Source organism: Pteropus medius, unplaced genomic scaffold (assembly GCF_902729225.1).
Source record: "Pteropus medius unplaced genomic scaffold, Ma_sr-lr_union100, whole genome shotgun sequence".
Classification (NCBI taxonomy): domain Eukaryota; kingdom Metazoa; phylum Chordata; class Mammalia; order Chiroptera; family Pteropodidae; genus Pteropus; species Pteropus medius.
In genome coordinates this window covers 4,535,260-4,561,598 of record NW_024356335.1, presented here as the reverse complement: position 1 = coordinate 4,561,598, position 26,339 = coordinate 4,535,260, and the positions used below count along the sequence as shown (strand labels likewise).

The 26,339-nt window shown below is 46.5% G+C and overlaps 3 protein-coding genes and 1 pseudogene across 9 annotated transcripts in view; 2 read left to right on the top strand and 2 right to left on the bottom strand.

Moving 5' to 3' along the window:
• NUP188 (nucleoporin 188) overlaps positions 1–10,948 on the bottom strand; it is a 43,967-nt gene extending 33,019 nt beyond the window's left edge. The window contains exons 1-6 of one of the 2 annotated variants that reach the window (XM_039861504.1): positions 10,850–10,948; positions 4,969–5,023; positions 3,942–4,015; positions 1,259–1,343; positions 623–703; positions 93–137 (exon numbers count right to left, since the gene is read on the bottom strand). In XM_039861504.1, coding sequence (XP_039717438.1) covers positions 93–137; positions 623–703; positions 1,259–1,343; positions 3,942–4,015; positions 4,969–5,023; positions 10,850–10,881 — 372 coding nt within the window. In that variant the 5' untranslated portion in view covers positions 10,882–10,948. The remainder of the gene's footprint in view (positions 1–92; positions 138–622; positions 704–1,258; positions 1,344–3,941; positions 4,016–4,968; positions 5,024–10,849) is intronic. The other variant, XM_039861505.1, reaches the window with a different exon arrangement.
• LOC120601828 (uncharacterized) lies at positions 6,247–6,365 on the top strand (annotated as a pseudogene).
• A 36-nt stretch (positions 10,949–10,984) lies between the features above and the next one.
• DOLK (dolichol kinase) lies at positions 10,985–13,047 on the top strand. Its single transcript, XM_039861514.1, has one exon. It carries the CDS (start codon positions 11,291–11,293, stop codon positions 12,905–12,907), a length of 1,617 nt encoding a protein of 538 aa, XP_039717448.1. The 5' UTR covers positions 10,985–11,290; the 3' UTR covers positions 12,908–13,047.
• Positions 12,887–25,100, bottom strand: PHYHD1 (phytanoyl-CoA dioxygenase domain containing 1). 6 transcript variants are annotated; one of them, XM_039861525.1, is made up of 12 exons: positions 24,752–25,100; positions 24,386–24,465; positions 22,208–22,366; positions 19,576–19,651; positions 19,384–19,431; positions 18,257–18,312; positions 18,113–18,175; positions 17,503–17,524; positions 16,148–16,276; positions 15,933–16,049; positions 15,170–15,296; positions 12,887–15,069 (listed from the first exon to the last, which is right to left on the bottom strand). In XM_039861525.1, exons 2-12 carry the CDS (start codon positions 24,416–24,418, stop codon positions 15,024–15,026), a joined length of 876 nt encoding a protein of 291 aa, XP_039717459.1. In that variant the 5' UTR covers positions 24,419–24,465; positions 24,752–25,100; the 3' UTR covers positions 12,887–15,023. The 6 variants fall into 6 exon arrangements, with proteins under 6 accessions (XP_039717459.1, XP_039717460.1, XP_039717461.1 ...); XM_039861526.1 differs by lacking the exon at positions 24,752–25,100 and having other exon boundaries at positions 15,159–15,296; positions 24,386–24,736; XM_039861527.1 differs by lacking the exons at positions 17,503–17,524; positions 18,257–18,312; positions 24,752–25,100 and having other exon boundaries at positions 24,386–24,737.
• Between the last annotated feature and the right edge of the window lie 1,239 nt (positions 25,101–26,339).

Here is a 26,339-nt window from a genome sequence, read left to right as displayed (position 1 = left end):
CAAAAGAATCAAAGCCAGCAATGCTCAGAACAAGATCAAGAAGCTGGCACCCAATTTTACATCAAAGAATGTAAATGGTGACTGCTACTGACCTTCAGGATTAAGGCCTGGCTCTGCCTCTCATCTTGCAATACTGTCTGAAGGGAAAAAGAACAGTCAGGAAGTCATCCTACGGGCAAAACTTGATTAACAAAGAAAAAAGTAAACATCTTCACCTTATCCTTCAAGATTATAATTGCCCATTCATTTCTATAAACATTTTTTACCTAAGTACATCCAAGTCTGTGCTCAAATCCCCGCCCAGCTCCTCTGGTCTCAATTTCCTCACATGTAAAATGAGGGAGTGGACAGGCTAGATGTTGTCCCACGTCCTTTTCGGCTCTGATATCCAGAGACTCTATAATGAACATGTTAATCTTTGACTTCTCCCCAACTCTAAGTCTGAGGACAGACCTCAGTTTAAGCATATGTTATTTTTAAGCCTTTAGAAAGTCTTCCTGAGAATGGCTACATCTGATCACCTATCTCTGTTGCAAAGAACTGGTACTGAGGCCCTTAATTATCTAAAACCCACAAGGAAAAGGATAAAGGCAAGAGAAGGGATCTGGACATAACCACAAACCTTCAGTGAGTCCCGAGTACCTCTGTAATCCTCTTGAAGGTAACACTGGAGTAACTGCACACTCTGTTCTTCATCAAGACTCTAAAATAGAGGTCATAAGTGAAGAACAGCCACCCAGCCCAGAAACCATATGTAGGATGCAAAGCATTCTAAAGATTGATCCTCTGGAATGAACATACAACTTGAATAAACAAAAGTCTTTTTAAAGATTTCATACAACATAACAATTTTAACTCAAATAGAAAAAAAGAGCAAGTCACTGACATGTAATTTACCTGACAAATTTACATGCCAGAAACAACTATGCTTATTCACCAAGCACATTAATACAACAGCAGGCATAATCTAGGTTTCCAAAATTTTTTAAAAAGCTACATATTTAAAAACAGTCTAGTCATTTTAAAGAACACCACAGGAATGCTGCAGAAAACTCTGATATGTAGTAAATAGGTCAGGCAACTTGATTTGTGGCTTTTAGCAAGAAGAGTTGCAATCTGGGTACTTTTGAAACAAAATATGCTCAACTTAATCTCCAAAACTAAAGTAAACTGAATTTTCAGTAATAATCACTAATAATTAAACCACGTACATCCATACTCCAGGTAATAAACTGAGTCAGTGCTAATTTTTACTCACCAAAAACTTGCTGATTCTTAAACCCAGTTCCTTCAGTGGTGAAGCTACATCTTTATTAGCTTTCACTTTTTCAGCTGAATTTGGACTATGAAAAGAATAATGAATCATTTCCTCATTCTCAATGAACTTCTAGGGGTTTAAAATAAAAATACTTAAAGATATTTTTACTATAGACCTTTTTTGTCCTTTAGGTGACTACAAAAATACATATATACACACACACACAAAAGTTCATCTCTACAGACTTTATAACACAATACTATTTATGTCTGGATAATAAATTCTAGTTACAATAATGTTATTTATAGACATGTTACATTATTTTTGATCCTTATAACTATCCTGAGAGATAAATATTACTATCCCCATTTTACAAATGGAATTAACAACACTTAGAAAGAATAAATAACTTACCAAAAATCTCACAGCTAATAAAGAGTTCAGGTGAAATTTAAAACCAGGTCTGTTAGTATGTAAACATATACTATCTAGCTCTGTCCACTGAGAAGGCCTAGAAACCACAACACCCCAGGCACAGTGGGCACATCCAGTACCCAGATCTTGGTTTCTAATACCACTCTCTAGTAAATGGCACCAGGACTCCCTGGGTAAATAGCTGCTCTAGAGCTGGGGGTGGAGAAAATACTAGATGAGCCTGGAGCATTGTGTAATGCCAGAAAGTAAGGAAATGCTGAAAAAAGGAGAAAATATCTCAAAAGGACATAGAAGCCAACCTGAAAGAACTCCCAATGACCAAAGATGGAATAAGGTATAAAGCATAAAATATATATGCGTGAGTCCATAGAGATAAAAACAAACAAACAAACAAATAAATAGGAGATGAGCAAATTTTCCTTACAGAAAAAGTCCAAATAATATACGTAGGTAGTACATCCTTCGGGAGGTGAAGTTTAATTCCACCACACCCGCACATTGAGAGTGGACGACACAGAGTGACTCACTTCCAAAAAAAAAAAAAAAAATAGAGAAAGGAAAGAAAGTGACTTCATAGAAGAGAAACTGGGCAAATGCTACCTTACCCAAGTGAGCAAGGTTAACATCACTGGCGATTCCATGTGGATAATTCTTTCAGTGCGCATCCTCCACTATGAGGTGAGAAGAATGGTACTTTACCTTTCTGAACCCTTCCGCAAAACCCACAACCCCAGTCGAATAATGAGAAAAACATCAAAGAAATCTAAATTGAGGGTATTCTACAAAATACTTAACCAGTCCTCCTCAAAACAGTTCAAGGTCATGAAAATCAAGGAAAGACTGTGATACTGTCATAGCTATATAAGAGCTAAGGAGACATGACAACTAAATGCAATGTGGCACCCTGGAATGAAATCCTACAGAATAAAGAGGACATTAAAGGAAAAAAATTCTTTTAGTTAAATTCAAATAAAGCCCACAGTTAAAAAAAAAAAAAAAAAAAGTCTGTCAGTCTTCAAATCCCATGCTACTACTAAGGGAACTTTTGTCTTTACAGAAGAGAAACTAATGCCAAATGTCTATTCTGTGAACCAAAGCACATTGTTGTTGTTGAATTTTTTTTAATAGAGACTCTCACACTTCACAGAAAATCCACAACACAAAGGCTAGTATAAGGTTAAACAGTGAGTCCTGAAAGAGGCAACACAGAATGATGGTTAAGAACACAGACACTGGATTAAGACTGCCAGGTTCAAATCCTGGTTCTACCACTTACTAGCTGTGTGACCTTGGGCAAGTTACTTAACCTCTTTGTGCCTCAGTTTCCCCATCTGTAAAATGGAAACAATAATAAAAGTACCTAAATGTGATAATATATTGATTATCTCTTTTTAAGTCCATATATTTTAGATACATAGTATTTACAGATAAATATAACATGATGTCTAGGAATTATGGAGGAAGAGTTAATAGATGAACAACAACAAAAAAGAAAGTTCTTCACTAACCTAAGAGAATGAAGATGGAAGGCAGAGATGTAATAAAATCAATACGTGTTCAAAAGTAGAAGGGAAATGAGGGTGGCTTGTGAACTATAAGGCATAACAGATGAGATCTGAACGAATTAAAAGTCTAGTCCTACAAGGTGTATTCTTTTTTTTTTAACTATTTTATACTTTATTATTATTTCTACTGCCCAGTAAAAATATACATATATATATACACAAAGAATACAATATCTATCGAAATATATATATATATATATATATATATATATATATATATATATATATATATATATATATAGTTCCTATCTCAAAGGTCTGTTGTGAGGATTAAATAACATGATAAGTCAAGTGCTTAGAATAATAATTAGTACACAGTAAACATTATATAAGCATCAGCTGCTATTATCATTGCTCACTGCTATATCCCAGCATTTGGTGCTGACAGTGCAACACACAAATAATGTGGACCAAAATAAATATCAGAATTTAACTGAATATTTATATTCATCCCCAGATACTACAGTTATATAATTGGATTCGACCATACTGTATTTCTACAAGGAATTTCTCTTTCAAGAGACAGAAAAAAATGTGCTTTGTTCTTTTCCACTGGTAACCAAACTCTATTCTCTCTGATCTACCTAACCCAGCAATATGACAAAATCATACATGAAAATGGTATCACCTATGCCAGCTTCCTCAGGTGAATTACTCTAACCAGATGCACAGGACAGCCGTACCTGGGAGGTTTGTAGTAAGAAAGTCCCTCTAACAGCCGCTGCCAGTGTTTATTCAGTTCTGCCTCAATCTGATTCTGGAAAAGAACAAGAAAATTATACAAATGCAATTTTAATCAGACTCCACGATGGCACTGAGGATTACATATTCCTTTGAGTCTTTTTAATATGAATTCTTTTCCACAGTTGAAATCATTTTGAATATTGAATTCTGTAGCCTCCTTTTTCTTTGCTTAACATTCTAACATAATGATTTAACCTTATTATGAAAACCTTGATAAGCATCCTTTCTAGTGGTTGCATAATGTTTTAAGTGGCTAGATCATAATTTATTTATCATTCCTCTAATGTTAGATACACTTAAGCTGACCATAATTCTTTATTAATATAAACAATGCTATGGTGAAAAGCTGTGTGCATAAAACTTTTTCAGGATTTCTTTAAGATACAGTCCTAGAAGTGGAATGATCAGATGAAGGCATATCAAAAACTGGTAAGGCTCTAAAAAAGGTACAGCATTCCTTATATTAATTATGATAACAGTAATACTTGAATGTCACCTTAACACTTTACCCTCGCAGGGTGAGAACACCTGAGGATCAATAAGAACTGCCCTTTATTGATTATATGCTAGAAAATGTCCTATAAACCACAGCCTCTGTGACCTAAGGAGCTAGCTAAATGGAAAAGGAAGAAAAAGCAAGTAAAGTGTGAAACAGAAAAAAGGCCTGAGAATCTTCCTTAGCCTGAGGTAGCAGAATATCATTTGTACCCCAATCCTCAGCAGCCAATTAAGCAGCACTGGTATTTTTTCAGAAAAGGAATCACCAAGGAACAAGAAAGGTGGAATTTAGAAACTTTAACAGCTAGGCTGTGAGATATACCACATTTCAGCAGAGAGAAGTATGGAATGCATGATGTTTATAAAGTTTTAGAATAAAAAATGTGCTTACTTCCTACTACAGAAAGTTTTTAAAAATAATATAAACTATGCAAACCATAGCACCCACTCGAGAACGCCATCACTTACCAGTTCTCTCAGAGCTGACCTTCCAAGTAGAATTGTCCACAGTTCTCTACTGCTCCTGAAAAATGACAACAAGCAGACTTGACTAAACTGTCTCACAGCTATTTTGTCTACTCTCTAAAACAAAAAGCTCAATGTAGAAAACAAATTTGTTAAAATTTTGGACAGTAATTCTGTTATAGTCTTAAAAGTCTGATGCTCAAAATAAAAATTCAGAAACTAAAAGATAAGATTTCAACCGAAACCAGGAGGTACAGTGTTAAAAATGAGAATGGGCACCATATTTCAACACTTTTAAGATGCCATTAATTGTAGGACATGATTACTTATGTTCTACAAGTCATCAACAATGAAACATTCTGATTTCAGAGGTAGTAAAAGCATGAAAAAAAATGCATTTTAGAATTAATGAAATATAGTAATTAATGAATAACAGTATGTCCTCTGCTAAGAAGATGCCTCGATTTAATATTTCTATCTCCTCCTTTCTTATTAGAATGTAGTGACTGATAAGGAAGAATCTAGAAAAGGATTATGTATATTCCAGGACCTCTATCATCTCCAGAAAATTTTCTAAATGCATGATATAATTCGCTTTCTCAACAAGTAAAGTCTAACAGTCATTATGAATAGTACTAGGTTTGTTCATTTATTAATGAATTTCCACTAGGTGCATATGAGATTAAAAAACACATTAGATATAGACCCTGCCCTGAGTGAGCTCTTCAAATAACTTCTCACCACGTGTTTACCCCAGTTCCTTCCCTCATCCATGCCTTTGGAAACATGTTTTGGGGTTTTTTTAAGGTCTAGAATTAAATTTCAAAATGTAGCCATTAAGAAATTCTTTCAAGTCCATAATATTGTAATAACTATGTATAAATATGTATGGCTTCAGATGGGTACCGAATTTATTGAGGTGATCACTTCGTAAGTTATATAAACGTCTAATCACTATGTGGTACACTTGAAACTAATACTGTATGCCAACTGTAATTTAAAAAAATTATTATAAAAATATTCTCTCAAGAAAGAGTTATAAAAAGCATGAGGGATTATATTTTGTGAAAACTTAAATCAGCTTTAGAACAGTAACCTGAAATAATTAACACTGCTTAGAAAGTCTATCTGTAGAGAGAAGAAAGGTCCTAATAAAATATACTAAATATTTAACAAAAAGAATACAAGCTGTGTTAACTTTGAAGACAAACAGAAAAATGTTTTCCTCATGAAAACTGTAACATAGAGCACTAGCTCTATTTAAAAATTGCCTTTTGGCTGGTCTACGGTCATACTACCCTGAACAAGCCCAATCTCATCTGATCTAGGAAGCTAAGCAGGATTGGGCCTGGTTAGTACTTGGATGGGAGACCACCTAGGAAGACCAGGTGCTGTAAGTGTAAAAAATAAAAAAAATAAGTGATTGTAAGCTGACAAAGTCCTTGCAATCTGTGAGGTTAACCAAGGGTTGCCTCACCTAAAAAAAATAAAAAATAAAAAAATTGTCTTTTGGGATTTTTCCATCAAGAGGCTTAAACACACCTAAAATTATAAATCTCCTTCTGAGTGTAAATGCCTTTAAGAAAAAAATTTCGATTCTACTGAATCAGCAGCCCCCAACTTTCTCAACTGCATTGTGGAATCACTAATAATTTTTCTAATAACAAGCTTTAAAAAATCAGGAGATTAGATCTAGTTAATGAAACAAATATGTCTCTTTACAGATAGTGTGTATTAAAAGGTATGACTAAACCACATTCCAAGTAATTAAAAACAAAGGCAAGCTCACTATTTAAAGAAAGTTATAGTAAATTTTGAAAGAATGTCTTGTAAAGAGAATAATTATCATCTAACTTATTTGATAAATCTGAATTAGCAAAAAATAAAGGGAGGGCTTTATTTAAAATGGTAGATACTTTTACTTTACCAAGAATAGGTTCTGATTTGCACAAATGGATTAGATATCTATTATATAACACATAGCTAAAAACGAGCCTAATGGTACATCAAAACTGAAATTAAATTGAAAGAAATTAACCATAATTGAAGGTTTTGTATGCCTGAGCTAAATCACTTTATCATCTATCTTCTAATTTCAAAAACCTCAGGCATTAAAGAGCTTTAATTTATCCGCATTTTCTTTCAGAACTTAGACCCCTAGCTAGCTAGGTAGCAGTGATTTCCCAGAAGAGACTGAGAAGACCACTAATCACATTCAAAGACTAGCTGCCAAGTCCAGAATTTCTTGTTTTCTCAAATTCAAGCTGTGGGTATTTGTTACGCCCAAATCTGTACAAATTAGAAAAAAATATATACAATGACCTAGTCACCGCCTAGAGCTACTCTTTCTCAGAGGCTGAGTATGGGAAACTATATTTTAAAATGAATACCCAAATGAATTCCTAAATTACCTAAATGCTCTCAGAGAAGCAGGTAACAGACCTGGTCAGTATAGACCCTCTCTGCCTTTTATGTTTGATATGTTAGCTTTTTTTACCTTGGTCAGGGTGAGTAGAAGAGAAAAAGATTCTGCTACTAACAAGGACTGGAGATGACTGCCCTTGAGTAAAGCAGTAACTTTTATACTTACTACTCAAAAAATAAATGTTTCTTTAGAAATTAAAATTTTCATTGATAAAACTATGTTGTTAAGGTCTGTTATGTCAAAAACAATAGTTTATTGAAAATGAGATTTTAATAAGAATGTAATGTCAGGCACTGTGCCAAGTACTCAACATTTTCTCTTGCTGAATACTGACAACTTACTTATCAGGTACATACTATTATTATCTCCATCATCTCCTAAACCTTAGAAAACTAAGGTTTAAGAATGATTAAGTGACTTGCCTAAGATCACAATGCTAATATATAATAGAACCAGAGCTTGAACCCAGGTTTGCACGACTCCAGAGTTTAACCATTACATTACACTGCCTCAAGTTGTACCCAAGCATTCATCTTAGAAGCAAGCAAAGACTGAGGTGAAGTTTTCTGTTCTACAATGGCAGACCATATACTTTTAATACAGTGGCTGGCACAATAGGAGAGGCTCAAAAATACATATGCGATAAACGAATAGCAAAGGAGGCTGATATGAGTCCCTTTTAGACCTGCAATCTAACTGGAAAAGAAAAATTAGAAAAAAAATATATATATATATCTGCAGAAGTGCCAAGAGAAGACAGAATAAAGGAGAAAATGGTAATTTATCAGAAAGAGAATTCTTGTGGAAATAAGTGTTACTGGTTCCTCAGTTCATACATTTACTGGTCTATGAATAACAGGACCTTCATGATGCTCATACGCTTAGTGTGGGAATGACAAAAGACATTAAGCACACATTCCACAGTCAGCAAAAAAGTAGAAATAAAGAGCTTGATCCTAACAATTAGACACTACGAAGGAATGTAATCATATAAGACCAAAAAAAAAAAAAAAGAAGAAGGAAAAGAGAGATCACTGGGAACTGATTCAGGGATGGATGAGAGACTTCCCCTCAAATTGGGACCTGAAGTTTGAGCAGGTGATTCTCAAGACACAAGACATGGCTGGAACTGTGATGTCTAATCCAAAGCCTCAGGGAAACATCTTCTACATATATTTTCATAAATGAAATATGTGCTAGTGTCTCACGTATTTGCACAATAAATAAATCTGAACTAAGTATTCGGAGAAGAAACTAAGGCACAGAAACCAAATAATTTGCCTCAAAAGTTATAAAAACGTATTGACTCTCAATCCAATGTTCTAGCAGACAACAAAAAACTCTATTCCTAAAAGAGCTAGAGTTCATGGAAACTGGAAATTATCTTCCTTAGAGAGATCCATATGGCTGGAAACCTTTGGGTGAAAGTTACCGGTAGGTTACAAATAATAACCTGTACGATTGAGTCCTTTTGGTAGAAAGATGAGATACAGCCAACCTACTCTGAGTAGTTCTTTTGAGAAACAGTTATACTCCACATGGAAATAATAAAAGCAGCCATCACCCATAAATGTTCTGACTCCACAGATAAGGTACACCTCTCTTACATAAACTGAGACTTAAGTTTAGCTACAACCTTTTCAAACCAGTTGTTTTTTTTAGCATACGTACACCAACCAGGTTTCTACAACCACATTAACTGAAGAACACAAGAGATACCCCAAAATGCCAATATTCAAACTGAGTTTCTGCCAAATCCTGACTGGCTTTCCCCAAACCGAGTGATTTAAGAATATTATTCCATTTTTGACTAGTGCTAACTCATATTAACATGTACAATGACTTTCTTACATGCTTCAAAGCCACCTCAATAGTAGTCTTAAAAGGATTCACATTTGGAAAAACAAGCTCAACTGGTAAGGTGGCCTGTCTGAAGTCATTTGCAAATCAGCGGGCACAGGAATAGAATTAAAGTTTTCTCTCAGTTCTGACCTCTAGGTGTTTCAAACAGAATGCTGCTCAGTGTGATCCCAATAGTTATGTGCCTTCCAGCACAAGAAGAAAGATCATTCTCCTAACACAGGCTATGAGCAAAGCAGTGCCTAGAAATCTTTGTTATTTCTTCCATCTTCAAGTATGAGTTTGGTAGGTTTCCCAACATGATCAAAGCATCTTTCAGGCAAATCGATGTTTTTCTTCCCTTACTTCCTCTCATTAAAGAGCACACCTGACCCTGTCAGAGCTTAACTTTACCCAGTCTCCACGATGATTATGAAATAAGCCTAAGGAAAGGAAGACACAGTGACCACAATGCTGCCTGATAAATGAGCTGACATAAAACAGCAGAAGAGGGAAAAGCAAACTGGTCCTTACAATTTCGGAAACAGCCCAGTGGAAATTCCAAAGAAAATGTCACTGAGCTGATAGGTGAAGGAAGTGCTATCTGAGAAAACGGGCAATGTCTGTAATAAATATTTACGTAAGGTCTATCATGTGCGCTCATGGGTGTTGAGGACACGGCAGTGGACAAGACGAAAAAGTGGGGAAACACTGCTGGCACAGGGAACAATAAATGACAGGGACGCTGGTAGGGCGAGGGGAAGACGCTTCAAGCTGTAACGTGGAAGATAGAGATGGGGCGATCTGCTTAAAGTTTCGGTTCGCATCCTCACTTTTTACCACTTAGCTAGTACTGAGCTGGATTTGCGAGTCATCTGCGAAACAGAAGGTGGCTCACGGAGTTAAGAGAATCCCGAGACAATGCACGGAAAGCTCTTCCCCGGCGTCTGGCGCTAGTAAGCGCTCTGTAAGGGGCTGTCTGTCTCTCGTTAATATTTCATCTTCTCGTCTCTAAAGCCCGCTACAGTGCCTGGGCTCTCTCGGAGGATGTGGGCATGTGGGCTGACGGAATCAACGCCGGAGAACATGAATAGATGGATGAATGAAAGACGGCAGAAACCGCAGGGAAGTGGCTGGGCGCCGCAAGAAACACTTCCCAACGAGAGCACCTGGGGAATCTGGGCAGCGTCGCCGAGGCAGGGCACGGGAGGCTGCAGCAGGGACGCGGGTGGGGGCTCTCCCCGGCGACCGCGAAGCGCCCCGTTGCGCCTCGAGGGAGCGTCACGCCGGACAAGGAAGCGCGGGGGCACAGGGGGAGGGACCGAGGGATCTGCCGGTGGGGAGAGGGGAGGAAGAGAAAGGGACTTGGGGAAGAGACGGGAGGCCGATGCTGACAGAAGGACTGAGGCACCGGCCCCCCCTCCTGGAGAAGTCGCCTCAGATCCCCCGCGCGCGCGGGGACCGTTTGGACGTAACCGCCTCCCGTCTCGGCGCCCGTCCACCTAGCCGGGCTTCGCCCCGCCACCGCCTCCACATCTCGCCCCCGACTCCCGCCCCGCTTCCGCTCGGCTTCGACCCCGCGCCTCAGAGCCACCCCGGCCGACTCGGCCCGCTCCGCACCTCACACACGGCCCACCGGCGGCAGCCGCCATCTTCGCGCGCGCGCGCCCCCGCCCCGCCCCCAAACGCCGCGTCCACGTGACCGCCCGCCTCCAGACGGGCGCGTGGACGGGCTTTCCGTCACGTGATGGCGGGGCGGGGCCAAGATGGCGACGCCCAGAAAGGTGAGGAACTCGCGGCTCGGGCCGCCGAGGCTGGAATGAAGTTGGCCGAGAGACGACGTCTACGCCATAGGTTGAAGACGGTGGAAACTGACCGGACACTAGCTCCCGGGCTTCAGAGAGTGTCCTCCAGTAGAGCTTCCCTCCTTGCAGCTAGAGAACGGAGAGAGAAGGTGTTGGTTGGGTGAAGCTGCGGCTCTCTGCCTGGCAGGGCTTAGGGGCCCAGCGTCCAAAGCGACCCTAGTCACCCCGGTTTGCCCAGGGTCCCAGGTCTAGAGAAATGACCCGAGAGTGTGCTCCCCCGGCCCAGGGGACCGGAGCGCTGCTGAGCGGCTCGGTGCTGGCAGAGGCGGCAGTGGTGTTCGCGGTGGTGCTGAGTATCCACGCATCCGTGTTGGACCGGTACTCGTGGTGCGCCGTGGCCCTCGCAGTGCAAGCCTTCTACGTCCAGTACAAGTGGGACCGGCTGCTACAGCAAGGAAGCGCTGTCTTCCAGTTCCGAATGTCCGCAAACAGTGGCCTGCTGCCCGCCTCCATGGTCATGCCTTTGCTCGGACTGGTCATGAAGGAGCGTTGCCAGGCTGCGGGGAACCCATACTTTGAGCGCTTTGGAATTGTGGTGGCAACCACTGGCATGGCAGTGGCCCTCTTCTCATCAGTGCTGGCGCTGGGGATCACTCGCCCAGTGCCTACCAACACTTGTGTCATCTTGGGCTTGGCCGGGGGTGTCATCATTTATATCATGAAGCACTCACTGAGTGTGGGCGAGGTGATCGAGGTCCTGGAGGTCCTGCTGATCTTCGTCTACCTCAACATGATCCTGCTGTACCTGCTACCCCGCTGCTTCACCCCTGGGGAGGCACTGCTGGTGTTGGGTGGCATCAGCTTTTTGCTCAACCAGCTCATCAAGCGTTCTCTGACCGTGGTAGAAGGCCAGGGAGACCCAGTGGACTTCTTCCTGCTGGTGGTGGTAATAGGGATGGTGCTCATGGGCATCTTCTTCAGCACCCTCTTTGTCTTCATGGACTCAGGTACCTGGGCCTCCTCCATCTTCTTCCACCTTATGACTGGTGTGCTGGGTCTTGGTGTGGTCCTGCCCTGGCTGCACCGGCTCATCCGCAGGAACCCCCTGCTCTGGCTTCTTCAATTCCTCTTCCAGACAGAAACCCGCATCTACCTCCTAGCCTACTGGTCTCTGCTGGCCACCTTTGCCTGCCTGGTAGTTCTGTACCAGAATGCCAAGAGGTCATCTTCGGAGTCCAAGAAGCACCAGGCCCCGACCATTGCCCGGAAGTATTTCCACTTCATTGTGGTAGCCACCTACGTCCCAGGTATCATCTTTGACCGGCCACTACTCTACGTGGCTGCCACTCTATGTCTGGCGGTCTTCATCTTACTGGAGTATGTGCGCTACTTCCACATTAAGCCCCTGGGCCACACTCTGCGGAGCCTCCTGTCCCTCTTCCTGGATGAACGAGATAGCGGACCGCTTATCCTGACACACATCTACCTGCTCCTGGGCATGTCTCTTCCCATTTGGCTAGTCCCCAGACCCTGCACACAGAAGGGTAGCCTGGGGGGAGCGAGGGCCCTAGTCCCCTACGCCGGTGTCCTGGCCGTGGGTGTGGGTGACACTATGGCCTCCATCTTTGGCAGTACCATGGGGGAAATCTACTGGCCTGGAACCAAAAAGACTTTTGAGGGGACCATGACATCTATATTTGCCCAAATCATTTCTGTAGCTCTGATCTTAATCTTTGACAGTGGAGTGGACCTAAACGACAGTTACGCTTGGATTTTGGGATCCATCAGCATGGTGTCCCTCCTAGAAGCATACACTACGCAGATAGACAATCTCCTTTTGCCTCTCTACCTCCTGATATTGCTGATGGCCTAGCTGCTGTGTAGCAGCGATGGAGGAAATGGAGACAGGAGGAGGATAAATGGTCCCCACAGCAGCCAGCCACTTGGGCATGAAGAAGCAGATTTGATTTTTCAGTTGATTCAGATTCAAAATAAAAATTAAAGCTCTCCCGGCTTTTGATTTGCTGATATTTAAAAAGCAAAAAGGCTAAAGGATAGTACAACAATTCAAAGAACTTAAGTGTGCCATAGCCCCCCCGCCCCGCCCCTGCCACCTTGCGATCCTCAGAGGGGCCTGGAGTGGACACTGGAGGCCACAGAGCGTAACACTTCAGGGCAGAGTGTCATTATTACCCAAGGCCAGTTCTCCTCTCAGCAAAAAGCCAGGCAAGCCAAGGGTTGTACTTTTACGGGCTGTCCTTGGAGACTTAGCTCTATCTGGAGGAGAACCCAAGAGGAAAATAGCCAAATGCATGTGATTCCTCTCATTTGGGCTAGAAAGAGCTAAAGGCGGGAAAATCAACTTGTGTGTGAGAAGGGGCTGGGGAAAGAAGAGCAGGTTTCTCCCGGCTGCTCACCCAGCCTGGCAGGGAGGGGCCTCGCAGGAAGAGGCGAGAATTTGGGCCCACTATGGCCAGAAGCCAGGAGTGGACCTCTAGGGAGCTCGTGGGGTCACTGCCGAGTCCTTTCCCTCAGAGGAAAGTGCTGAAACATTCCTTTGGGAGCTCAAAGGAGACGACAAACCCCTTTTCTCAAGTTCCCTTCCGCTTGCTGAAGGAGGTGGCAAAATGTCAGGGAAGAGCAGCAGCTTTGCCTCATTGACTGTGCCCTCGGGAAAGGGCTCTGTCCTCTGGGCCTTGGCTTGTCCTTATATACAGTAGAGGCTGGAAATCAAGTTCACAAACTCTTATGGCCGCTGAGGTCAGGCAGGTAATGCAGTGAAGGAGGATGGCAAGTGAGACGTGGAGGGCACGTGTGCCTCTAAGGAGATAGCTCCAGCCAGTTGTCAGCGTGCTAGACCATAGGCCTCGTGGTGTTGACCTGTTCTTTCAAGGAGGCTTAGAAATCTGGATTTCAAATTTATGTGAAATCTCTGTTTTAAAAAGTTTTTTATAAAAATACCAAGGCCCAGACAAAACACATCTGTGGCCTGGAATCAGCCAGTGGCCCCCGACTTGCAGCCTCTGGGCCAGACGCTGGCTAAACAAATTTTGGATTTCATATTATTCTTGCGAAAGGTCTGGGTGCCTGCCAAGCATGCCCAAAGAGGAGGAACCCATGGAAGCCCTCGTCTGGCCCCAACTATGCAGGTGGGAAAACAGTTCCAGAGAGAGGAAGGGCCTAGCCTGAGACCAGAAAGCGAGTTGGTCACAGAGCCAGGACCAGAATCTGGGACTGGATTCCCAGGCTTGGTCGTCTTTCCCCTTTCCCAAGAGGAGAGCACCAGGACTGTAGAGGTTAGAAGCACAGGCCCTGGATCAGGCTGAGCTTGCTAAACAACTAAACTGTGTTTGGAGCAGGTCCCTTAATCTCCCCATGAGTCAGCTTCTTTATCTACAAATGCGGATGGCAAGAGCACCTACCTTGAAGGTCCATCGGTGTGGGGCCTCTGAGATACAACATGTGAAGCTCTTGGCACAGTGAGTATGCACCCACCAGATGTGACTTACTGTTAGGGAAATCACACAAACCTCATCGGGCAGGGCTGGGGTACCCGGGATGATTGTCAGCAGAGCTCTCATCTTGAGAACAAGGCTGCTTGGGAAAGAAGGATCAAGAAGCTGCATTCAGAAGTCATTTTTATTCAATGTCTTGCACAGTAATAGAGTTCTATCTGAGAGGAGAGAAGAGTAAGAAGCTGGCAGAGAAGTGGCCAGAACCATTCTGTGACCACAACCCTCTAGGGGGAGGCAGAGGGGAGACAGAGACAGAGATCTTGGGAAAGGCACCCAGCTGGGCTCCTGCTGCCCAGCTGCCACCTCTCGCCTGTCTGCCTGCAGGGCCGAAGAGTACAGACACTGGCAGAAGGAAAGCCCAGGAGGAGAGATGAGACTTTCCTCTTGCACCTGGGTGGTCGGGCGAGGCACTGGTGGTGTCTGTGGCCCACAGCTTCACCTGGGAGGGGACATTGCCCAGCCCTGCGAGAGCCTTTAGGTGTACAGTGGGGGAAAGGGCAGCTCGGCTGTTGGCTGGAGCCTGCGGAGGATAGAAAATGCCCCTGAGATGCCAGTCTCACTGCTCTGCCTAGCTGCGAGGACCTCTTCAGGACCCTGTCTGGGACATACCTGCCACCTACCAGTTCTCTGGGCTCCAGACGGTGCCAGTGGCCTCCATGAGGTGGAAAGTGTAGGCCTGGCGCGAGCGGTCGGAGAGGTTTTGCTCACTCTTGTGCACCACTTCTCCGTGGATTAGGACAAGGGCCCCTGGCAGGGACACCGTAGGTCAGGACACTCAGGGCAGGAAGGGACACAGGGCCTTCCAGACCTCAGGCGGTTTTGCCGCCTATTTATCTCCATTCTCGACCCTGAAAACTCAGGAACTTGCGGCCTGCCGTGGGGTCTGAGGCTGTGCTGTTGGACACAGGTTCTCCCGAGATCCAGACCTTCCCCCCGGGGCCCATGACCTTGGCAAGCCCTATGGTGTTTTTACAACCAGGCAGAGTCTGTACTGTCCCAGCCGGCTGGGATCTCGCCAGCAAACACTGAGTAGGACCTCAGTTTTCCCGTTTCCAAAAGAGAGAGGGGGAGCACCAAGAGCTGGCATCTGTCGAGTACTTGCTGTGGACCACACAGGTTCTGTGCGAACATCTTGGATACATCATCTCTTTGGGGGAAACTGAGGCTCAGAAGGATTCAGTCATTTGCCCAAAGAGCCCGGAAGTAGCAGAGTCTGGATTCTAGACTGGTCTGGGAGACCCTGCTGTTAATCTCACTGCTTCCTGACCACCCAGTGTCCAGGGACCTTCTCTCATTCTCAGGTGAGCCAGGTGGTCAGAGCAGGCAGACACCCATGGGCGTGGCGTCAGGGCCCTGCCTTCCTTCCCTCTGCATACCGCCTACCTCTCTGCACTGGCGTAGGCACAAAGAGGCTGTTATCCCGGGCTGGCTCTGACCCCAGGAAGCTGGTGCCAGGCGCTGAGCCAGCAGGGGCCCGGACCATCCTTCTCGACACTCCACCTGCAGGCCAAGAAGGAGTCTTTAGCCTCTCTTTTTTCTGGGTCCCTCTCCCATGGCCGATAGGGTATGAGTGGATGGGGAGAGACAGGTGTCCTCACTGGTGTGGGAGCCAGGGATGAACCAGAGGCAGCCGTTCTCCAGTGTGGCGTCCTCCAGCGCGATCCACAGGCCCAGCACCCGGCCCAGGGGCTCCGTGTACAGGAAGGAAGCATCCTGGTGAGGGGAGACTGCAGCAAGCCCGCGTGGGTGTGAGGAGCCCAGCCCCCACCTCACCTTGGCCTTGTTTCCCATTCTCCAATCCCCCCAGATCCCTCCTGGCCCAGCCCTCCCATGATCAGTTAGTCTTGCCTCTCTGTAGTCCAGTGACTTGGGACAAGATATTTTACCTCTCAAAGCTTCAATTTCCTAAACCGTAAAGCATCCCCAACAGTTACCTACCTCATGGGGTTGCTGGAGCATTCCATGAGAAGATGTATGACAAGTGCCAGCACAGGACCCAACATTGTAATAATTTGCTAAAAAGTAGCTGCTCTTGTTTAATTCTGGCCAGGTAACTAAGGCCACCGTCCATAGCTAGAGACAAGCACCTCCAGCCACCAGATGATCCCCCCAGTGGTATAAGTGTGAAGTGGTGGGGACGACTGACCAAGCACCCACATTTTAAATACCCCCACCTCGTGATGCTGGGGCCCAGCCAGGATGGAGGACCACTGAATAAATGACCTTCGCCTGTAACAGGGGTGCTCATCTCACCTCCTTCCTGGGGAATTGTGTTTTTTCTATGCACCAACCTTTAAAAGGGACATTGACAACCTGGACAGTGTCCACAGGAAGGTGTCCCAATAGGGGGTGCTCCAAAACATTTGGTGGAAGAATGACTGAAGAAAGTGGAGGTGCTGGACTTGGGGAAGGGATGGCCATCCCTTTAGGGGACTGTCCTTTAACTGAATGATGGGAGGAGGAGGCGGTCACAAGGAGGCCAACTTGGGCTAATGCAAGGAAGGATGACCTGCGAGGGGGTGAGCTCCCTGTCACTGGAGGTATTTGAGCAGAAGTGGATAATCACTCACAAGAGAGGCTGTAAAGGGTATCTGTGCATCCAGTGAGGTTTGGAATTAGATCAGCAATTTGTATGCTGAATCGGTCCTCCAAGAAACTTGGTAAAATATAGATTCCCAGGCCCTAGCAGCCCTACTGACTCAAGATCTCAGGAAACTGGGCCCGGGAATCTGTATTTTTAACCAGCTAGGAGTTGTGGCCAGGTTCAGGAACCACTGTACTGGGAGGCACCCTCCCAATTCACTGTCCCAGGAAGGAACAGAAGGTGGCTTCTCCTCCCCAGCCTGGGGACAGGTAGACAAGTGCCCTCCCTCCCTCTGAAGACCTCATAACCACTAATGTCCAGATTTCCCACCAGGGCCTTTGCTGGGCCCACAGTCTGCACTCAGCTCACCTTCGCCACCCAAACGAGGTTGCTGCAAGAGAGAGGAAGGGCCCGGTGAGACCAGAAGAGGGCAGGAGAGAGCAGGGACGGCTGAGTCTCATGGGAAGCTCTTCCCTGGCCACAGGTGTTTTCCTCCAAGGATTTCACATTGGCACCCAGCTATGAAGCACCTACTGTGTGCCAGGCCCAGGAGGGCTGCAAAAAGAAATACCACCCTGCCCGCCAGGGCACTCCTAGTCTGACCACGTGCATGCGTAACAGAACATGTGGCAGATACGAGGGGCAGCAGGAGAGATTAGGACCCAGGCCAGTTCCTCTCTTCCCAAGATTGCTGGAAGGCTTCTTGGAGGAGGTGGCACCGAGCTAGGCCTTGAAAACTGAGAAGAGCATTTCAATAGCCAGGGAAGGGAAGACGGAGTCCTGGGGAGCCCCTTCTCTCCTACCACCAGATTTTAACTGAAAACCAACTAAAGGCCAGGCACCTTAGCTGGAGGAGGCCGATTTTACATGTTCTTCCCCCAAGTTAATAATCTTCCTAGTAGCAGCTTTTGGCTTGGTATGAATATTCTGTCCATTTTACAGAGCATAAACTGAGGCCTGGGCAGGATGACGAGCTCACCTTGAAGATGTACATGCTCTGTACCACCACGGGCATCTGGAGGCCCAGACTTCTGGCCAAGGCCTGGAAGAGGTCAAAGGTCACACTGCCAACCCACACTCACAGCTGGCCCACTTACCCAACCTTGTCCCCACCTCTGCTCACCTGAACCTTGGGGGAGTGTGTGATACACTTGAAGACAGGGTCATGGGCATGCAGAGCTGCGGGATAGAGGCAGGCTGATGGGACAGTCCCCAGCTCCCACGAGCCCCTCCCATGCCTAGCCCTGGGCATCCAGACTCAGCCCTCACTCCCAACAATTTTGTGTATATTAAATTTTTTCTTGTTTGTAACCAAGGGATGGGCCCCACAGACACTTTTGCCCCACCTCAGACCCCATCCCACCCATGACCTTATTCTTGACCTTCTAACCATCTGTGACCCTCACTCCAGCCCTGACTTCCCACTCCTCAGAGGACGAAAAGCTCCAAGGGGCCAATCCCTTGGTAGCAATCTCGGTACTGCCACTAACTCTATGTGACTTCTCTCCTGTAAGCCTCAGTGTCCTCCTCTGTACAAGGGGACTAGAAGGCCCGCCCTGCCCTCCCCCTAGGCTACCACAGGGCTCACAGGGCTAACGCATGCACAGCCACAGCCCAGGGCCTGGCACGGAATAGTCACTCTTCTCATTATTTGCTATCATCGTTGTTACTACAAAAAGCGAGGGTTGAAATGTTATATGTCGATTATAACTCAATAAAAAAAAAGTGAGGGCTGAATGTACTTAAGGCCACTGAATTGTACACGTCAAAATGGTTACAATGGTAAAGTTTGTGATATATATTTTACCGCAATGTTTTTAACAAAGCTACCATGATATAACTTCAAGCTTAAAAATAAGTGATCTATGAAATAAATTTTAATGTATGATCCTGAAAAAAAAAAGAGAATTTCCTAGCTTGGTTTGGGGGTCTCAGAACGGGGACTATATGAACATGTTAGGTGCTCCTTAAGGAGGCTCCTTAAGGAGTACCTATGCCCGGGGCCTGGGTCATCCCCAAGCCAGGGAACAGAGAGCTGAGGGTCTGCACGTGCCCGTCTGCATGGTAGGCTCAGTGGACCCTTTCCCAGGCAGGACTCATGATTAGCAGTGTAAGATGCAGAAGAACAGGGCCAGGGAGGGTGCTGCAGGCAGAAATGCTATTGTCTGGGCCACTGTAGGCTCTGGGTAACACCCCTAAACTCTTCAGGCCTTAGTTTCCCCCTTTCCTTTTCCCCAGGTGCCAGCTTACCATGGCCAATTTTGTTGATGGATTTCTCTGGAGGGACCAGGAAATTTCCTGTGGCACAAGGAACAGGTAAAGGCAGATGAGCTAGAGTCCAGCCTCCCCTGGGGTAGCTGGCCTCAACACCCGCCCCCCAGCCCTGGGGGCGGAGATACCCAAGTCCAGTGCACCCCCACCTTTAGGGCCCCAGCTCCGGACCTTTCTTGTCAAAAACGCCTTTCTCAAAGAAGAATCGAATCTTGTCGCCACTGCTCAGGAAATAGTCTGTGCTGCCCTGTGGGGAAGGGACATGGGAGGGACTGAGAGCATCGTCAGGTAAGAGCTAGGCCTAGCAAAGAGGGAAGAGGACTCAGATGGTTCCCATTCCACAGGGCTACAGACCCGGCTGGCGCTTCTCAAACTTGTTCACTGAGGCACAGACAGGGAATGGGAACCCCAAGTGCCTGGAAGCATAACCAGAAGCTGCAAGCATGGAATTTCTTGGAAACCTCTTAATAAGTCACATGACTTATACTCAGTATTGTGTGATTCAAACCACAGGTACTAGAATCAAACAGGTCTGATTCCCAGGTAGCCTTGGACCACTTGTTTTACCTCTCAAAGCCTTACTTTCCTCATCTACCAAAGGGAAATAATAACAGAACTGACCTCTCCCGGACTGTTAGAGGCTGCAGGTAGAAGAGGCTGACTCCTACAGCTTGGAGAGCACATACCCTGGAGCTAGGATAGTTAGGTTCAAATCCCAGCTCGGCCACTGGCTGGCTGTATGACCACGACTGTATCACTGAACCTCTCTGGGCTTGGTTTCCTCATAAAATATAGATGTTATTAATGGTACCTGTCTCATAAGGTGTTGTAGGGATTATGAGTTGGTATATGTAAAGCACTAAAACAGTCCTTGGAGTGGTGATAAGTGCCATGTGAATATCTATTATTATTATTATTATTATTATTATTATTACTGCTGCTGCTGCTAAATAGAAAATGCTCAGCAAGGGCATAGCTAAATGCTTGATAAATACAAGCTAGTATTAATCTTCTGTTTTCTTAGTAACCTCTTCTTATTAATTATAATAAGTTTTAAATTTCTTAGCATCATATGAAAACGATGCTCCAGGAAGATGCCCTGTGTCTTCCCGTGGCTTTAATCATCGTATTTATCTCCCTACCTTCTTGCGTGGCAACATCAGTGGTATTGAGTGGCATCGACCCGCCCACCTGGGTTCCCCAGAGGTACACAGCCCTGCCACTCCCTCACACGTGTACATCTGCTCTCACCTGCGCCTACATAGCTCAGCTTGGTGCCTCGGCAGGCCCCTTCAAAGCCTTTCTGCTGAAAACTGAAAGTTTTTTTCAACATTCTTAGCTCCTCTGCCTGCACCAGGATGAGGGCGAAGCGAACAAGTTAGGGGAGCATAATTGATAATAATAACATTGAAGATAATGATGCTAAATGTGTCAAAGGTTTTACTTAACTCATTATTTCACAAGGGAACCACGAATTCAAAGGAGAATTCCAAGAACCACACACGTATAGGCAGTAATGAATGCTGAAACGGAATTACAAATCAAGGCAAAGCTGATCTATCTACCGGGCAATAATAATAATAAAAATCGCATTCTAAATAATTGTAATCAGTACAGGGCACTGAATAATGATTGCGTTCTGCTAGACGTGGTTTATATCTATTTCTATAGTTACTATCAATTCTATCCAACTTACGGAGTTGTAAAATAACTCAGAGACAATGAAAAGTGGAGGTAAGCTGGAAGGGAGAACGAGACAGGACACCCCCCGATCTTCTTTTCTTTTAATACCTATTCCAAAGTCTTTCGCATGGGTTTACTGAGTACCAAGCACTGTGCTGATCTCTTCGCAAGCATTATAAAACGAGATACACACACTTTCTCCTGTCCTCTCCCCGCCTCCTCATGGGTCTCTGAAAGCGGCTTGGAGGGCACAAGATTCGACCCCCGCACTCCTTGGAGTTTTTGAGTGACCTTGGACACAAGAACCCCGTCTCGGCTTTCCCCACCTAGAATGCTGGATTTGCTTCCAAATGAAATGATTTCGAGGAAATTTTCATTCTGCGACCCTTTTTCCCTCCCAAGTCCCAGTTCTCTGGGTTGCAAAGCTTCCGGCCATTGTAATTCCCTTTATGCCCACCAGATGGCAGGAGCTGCTCTGCGTGAGTATGAGTGAGCCCCATTAGGAGGCCGGGACCACAGACAGCTTTGGCTTGGAGGATCCGGGTCAGACAGGCTCATAAATTCAGACCGTGAAGGGTTAAGAGAACTGTGTGGGAGAACCCACGAGTCTCAACTTCCCCATCTCAAACTGAACTGAGTCCCGTCAGGTCACTGGAGGGAAACGGCAGAGTTTCTAGTCTCATTCTGGGATAAGCCTTGCACAGGTGGGCCCATCAGAATCACATGGCCCATTCCAGGTTGTGGGCCATAGGGAGGCCCCTTGTGGCAGGGGAACTACTGAAGAAGTACAGCAGACCAGTGAACAGCTTGGACTTGGTATCAGACAGATCTGGGTTCAAAGCCTTGCTCTGTCAGTCACTAACCCTGTGGTCTGGGGCAAGTGAGCTGGGCCTCATTTTCTCCACCTGGCAAATGGGCACAATAATGCCGATCTTATAAATTCGTAGTGAAGAGTGAAGGAAATGTGCATTTGAGGCACTTAGCCCGGAGCCTGGTGCGTGGAAGGCTGGAGCCTGATTCCTTATGAGGACGAGCCATGGGCCTCCAGGCTGTTGCTCTCCCAGGGAACTGGCCCCCTGTCAAAGATCAGATCCCATCCGCACCCGCCCCAGGTACCAACCTGGGCTCGCAGCTGCTCCTCTTCCTGGGTGGAAAATTCCGTGCGGCAGTGGGGAGGGACATCCATCTCGGCCACTATCTCACCAATCCTCTGTTGCATGGCCACACACTCGTCCGCAGACAGGAATCTTTCCAGCACCAGAAATCCATCCTCCCGGAACTACAGGCAGGAAGGAGACTCAGGCTCCCCTCAGCTCTCAAATATACTTTATGAGAACTGATTTGACCCTTGCCCCAAACGTAAAGCTATATGAAGGTAGGGTCAAGTGTCCTGTTCATAGCTCTGTCCCCACCCCTGGCCATGATGTATGCTCCCCTTCTCCCCCCGCCAGTAAGGAGCAATTAATATTGGCTGCTGGAATGAAGGAAGGAGGAAGGGGAAGGGAAGGTGTGCCCCACCTTCTCCTCCAGTGGGCTTGGGTCACAGGGGAATACAATCTCACCTATTTATTCAACTAAAATTGATCGAGCATTTACTGTGTACCAGACACGGTTTTAGGAGCTAGAGATTCAGTAATGAGCAAGCCAGCCATGATGCCTGCCCTCCAGGAGCCTACAGTCTAGCAAAGGAGACTGACATCGAACAGGGGAACATATCACAAAGTGCTGAGTACAAGCGGGAAGAGGGCGATGCAAGAACCAAAGGCAGAAGAATCTAATGTAAACCAGAAGACAGAGGGGTCTCAGGGCAGCAGCTCTGAGGAAGGGACGTTTAAAGGGGACCAGCAGGATAATGGGAGTCGAAGTCAGGGAAACATTTCAGACAGAGGGAGCGGGACGGAGGAAGCCCCTGAGTGAGGGAGGAACCCGAGGAATTGGGAGTTGATGGAGCAGAGTGAGGATGGAGCAGAGTGCAGTGGGCGGCCAGTGGGGAGTTAAAACTGATGGCTTATTAAGATTTGCCTCTAGTCCTCTTAATCTGAGGCCATCGAGAGATAAAGAGAGAAAGACTATCTACATGTTTGCTTGCAGAGCATTATAAAGTCTGAATCTGAACAGGAACACTGGAAGTCACCACCTGACCCACAGTGAAGTGTCTGATTTCCAACCACTGACCTTTCCCCCACCAATTCCCTCCCTCCATCCCTCCCCCATGGATGCTCGGTTCAGGCTTTCACAAACGCATGGGGCAGGCATTCATGACCGCCCGCCATGGGCCCTTCTGTCTCTGGGCAGCTCTGCATGATAGAAACTTAATCCACATCTTAGTATCAAGCTGAAAATTGCCTCCTTAGAAACTGGGTCATCCACAGCTAACTGGTCAGACCTGTGATCCCATAAACTCACTGCTAGAATTCTTGGGCCTGGGGGTGGGGAACAGAAGCCACGGGAGACTGGCAAACAGGGGAGCAAAGATGTATGTGTGGGGGTATTCACTGAGGCTTGTTTAATGACAGCAATAAATCAGAAACAACCTAAATAAATGCTCAGCACAAGGGGACTCGTCCAACACAGCATGGTCTTTCGAGAACACAACATGGCTGAAAAATTCATGTGGTAAAACATATTTACTGACACAGAAATATATGTTCCTGGTTAGAAAACAAAAAGCCAGGTACAAACTAGTATCCTAGCTGTTGTGAGAACTTGGGCATATGGCAAGCACCCAATAAGCTGTAAGCAGTAGCTACTAAGATGGACCTTATTTAAAGACTAGGGCTGTATATCCAAATAGTGTGTCAGCGCAGAATTTATGGGTGGTTTTAAATTTTCTTCTGCATTTTTCTCTTGCCATCAGGAACAAACAACAAGGGTCATGTTATTTAAAAGCCTGTGAAGCTCTAATTCCCACCGAGTTACCCTTTTGTGTTTGAAAGCACGTGGGACCCAGGCAACCCAACTGGTGAGGGAGGCGAGCTGGTCGGCCCATCTCTGGCCCCGCCCCCTGCTCGCAGGCCCGGATCCCGGGCAGGGACCAGCTGATGGCGGTGCTTTTACTAGGGTTTCAGTCCCATACACGTGCATTCCCATCCCACCCAGATCCTGTAGTCTGGACCCCCCAGATTGTGTGTGCAGAAGTTAGGAGTCCTAGCTGGGAACCGACCACGACCGGCTTCAGTTTCCTCTTCTGAAAAATGGTAGCGGAGTTGAGTTTCCGGGGCTGGGGACTACTAAAAGTTCCGAGGGGCTCCCCACTTTTTCCTGACCCTCCCTGCCCCCTACCCCTGCAGGCCCCTACCTTCTGAAGCTGCGAGGGGCTCAGGCAGGCCATGAGGATGAGGCTGGGTTCACCGGTGGCTGTGGGTGCAGAGCTCAAGGCTGGAGAGGAGAAAGGGCAGGAGGGGAGAGTGGATGGAGCCTGAGAAGCCCAGAGGACTTAACCCTTGCCTACCCAGAGAAAACCCAAACCCTGCCCCACCACCACCAGCCTGGGCCCCTCCAGGATGAGCCCCAGTCCTTTCCAGCCCCCTCTGACTCCTGTACCAGGAGGGGCCCTGGCCCCACACCCTGGGTCTATCCTCCCTGCCGACCCAGGATTAACCCTTTAGGCTTTTCACTGCTCCCTCCGGTTTCTTTCCAGAAACCACTGGGGCTGGCTGCTTACCAGGTGCCCAAAAGTTGAATTACAGGAGTGTCCGGGCAAAGCAGTTGCACAGGCTGAGTGCCAGTTCAGGTGCCACAGTTAACTGTGATTTCTGACCAATGTCTTTCCCTCAATTGAGGATTAGAAAGTCCTCCAGGCTACCAGCATCAACATCTGGGGCACATAGGGTGGGGAAGTGCACAGCAGCCTGACCCTGAGTGGCTTTGCATTCCAAAGGGAATCCTCTGGGCCTCTCCCTAGGTCCTGGGAGGATTATGGGAGTGTATAAGTGAGTCTGCAGCTCAGAGGAAGGTAGGAGGTCTTAGGAGGACGAAGGGGCTAGAAAGAGGGGGCTTGGGTCTTTGGAATGAGAGAGAGAATCACGATTCCTGTTCCCCACCACCAGGCCCAAGATGTTGGCATCTCAAGTGAGGCTGACACAACAGAGGCCCGGAGTCGGAACAACATATGCACACCCACCCTTCCTTGCTAGCTGGCCTTCCCTGAAATCATGCTTTCTGAACGGCAAAGGGACAGAGTGTCTTGGGAGGGAGCGTGGGGACATGGCTCAGCCCGCAGGAGACTTGGCCTAGATTCAAACTGTGTTTTCTGGGCCACCGCTCTGGGAGTAGCTGCTTAGTCCCAGCTTCTCAAGCAGGGCCAGGGGAGGGGTGAGCCCTGCCAGGTTCCTGAGGCTGAGGGTGGACGAGGGGTTAGGAGGGGTTTGGAGGGGTTAGGCAGGGTGAGCAGGGCAGGCAAAAGACAGAGCCATGTGGGAAATGCAGCCGAGCCTTGGTTCACTTGATGTCCTGGCTGCTTCTGATGCAGCCACTTAAATAGAGAGAGGCATGTGCCAGGAGTACAGGGAGGGTCCACCGTGCTGGACAAGCACCTCTCATGGGAACCCCACTAAAGGCTCGTAGTGGAGGCTAAATGAGGCAGACTGGGTTCAGTCCACACCCAGGCCTTACTGTCCCCATCTGTAATTTGGGGATGACAGAATTTTGGGGCATGTAGGTGAAAGATGGTGCTTTGCTGCTGGTTAATAGCTTGGTACAGGGCCTAGCCCTTAGTAAATAAATGCCTACCAATTACTCAGTTAGCAGGGCCTGTTCTGGGTAGAACATGAGGGTATTTTAATTTTACTTTCTGAACTTTCCCCAAGTTTTCCTACCTGCGGTTGGAATCAGAGAAAAGACCACCACTGTGGTTTTAAGTGGAGAGTCCTGGGGGGCGGGGGCTGGGAATGGGAGGGGGAGGAGCTGGGCCTCCCATGATTTGTTCATTGATTCTGTTCAGGCTTTCAGAACTAGGCGGGTGGTGTTTGTTTTTTCCAAAAGCTAACCAGCTCCAGATCAAACACTCCTGCTCTGGGCACTGGGCAGACCCAAGACTGGGATGGGGGTGTGGGAGTCAGTGGAGAGGGGCCAGACCAGACAGGGGGCGAAGGCCTCCACTGTGGAGACCCAGACCAGGCTTAGAGGGAGGTCCTGGCCCAGCTGCTCAGCCTCCCAGTCAGTCAGAAAGCCCATGACAGGGACAGAGATGAGGAAAGTCCTGCTCAGTCCTGAGGTCACCTGGAAGGGTTAGGGCCGGTGGAGCGAGGAAA

Coding starts and splice junctions, on each gene's coding strand:
- DOLK (XM_039861514.1), top strand. CDS start 11,291: ATGACCCGAGAGTGTGCTCCCCCGGCCCAGGGGACCGGAGCGCTGCTG.
- PHYHD1 (XM_039861525.1), bottom strand. CDS start 24,418: ATGGCCTGCCTGAGCCCCTCGCAGCTTCAGAAG. Junction 22,367..24,385: donor GCCCCTCGCAGCTTCAGAAG/GTAGGGGCCTGC, acceptor TCCTGCCTGTAG/TTCCGGGAGGATGGATTTCT. Junction 16,050..16,147: donor CATCCCTGGCTCCCACACCA/GTGAGGACACCT, acceptor CTTGGCCTGCAG/GTGGAGTGTCGAGAAGGATG.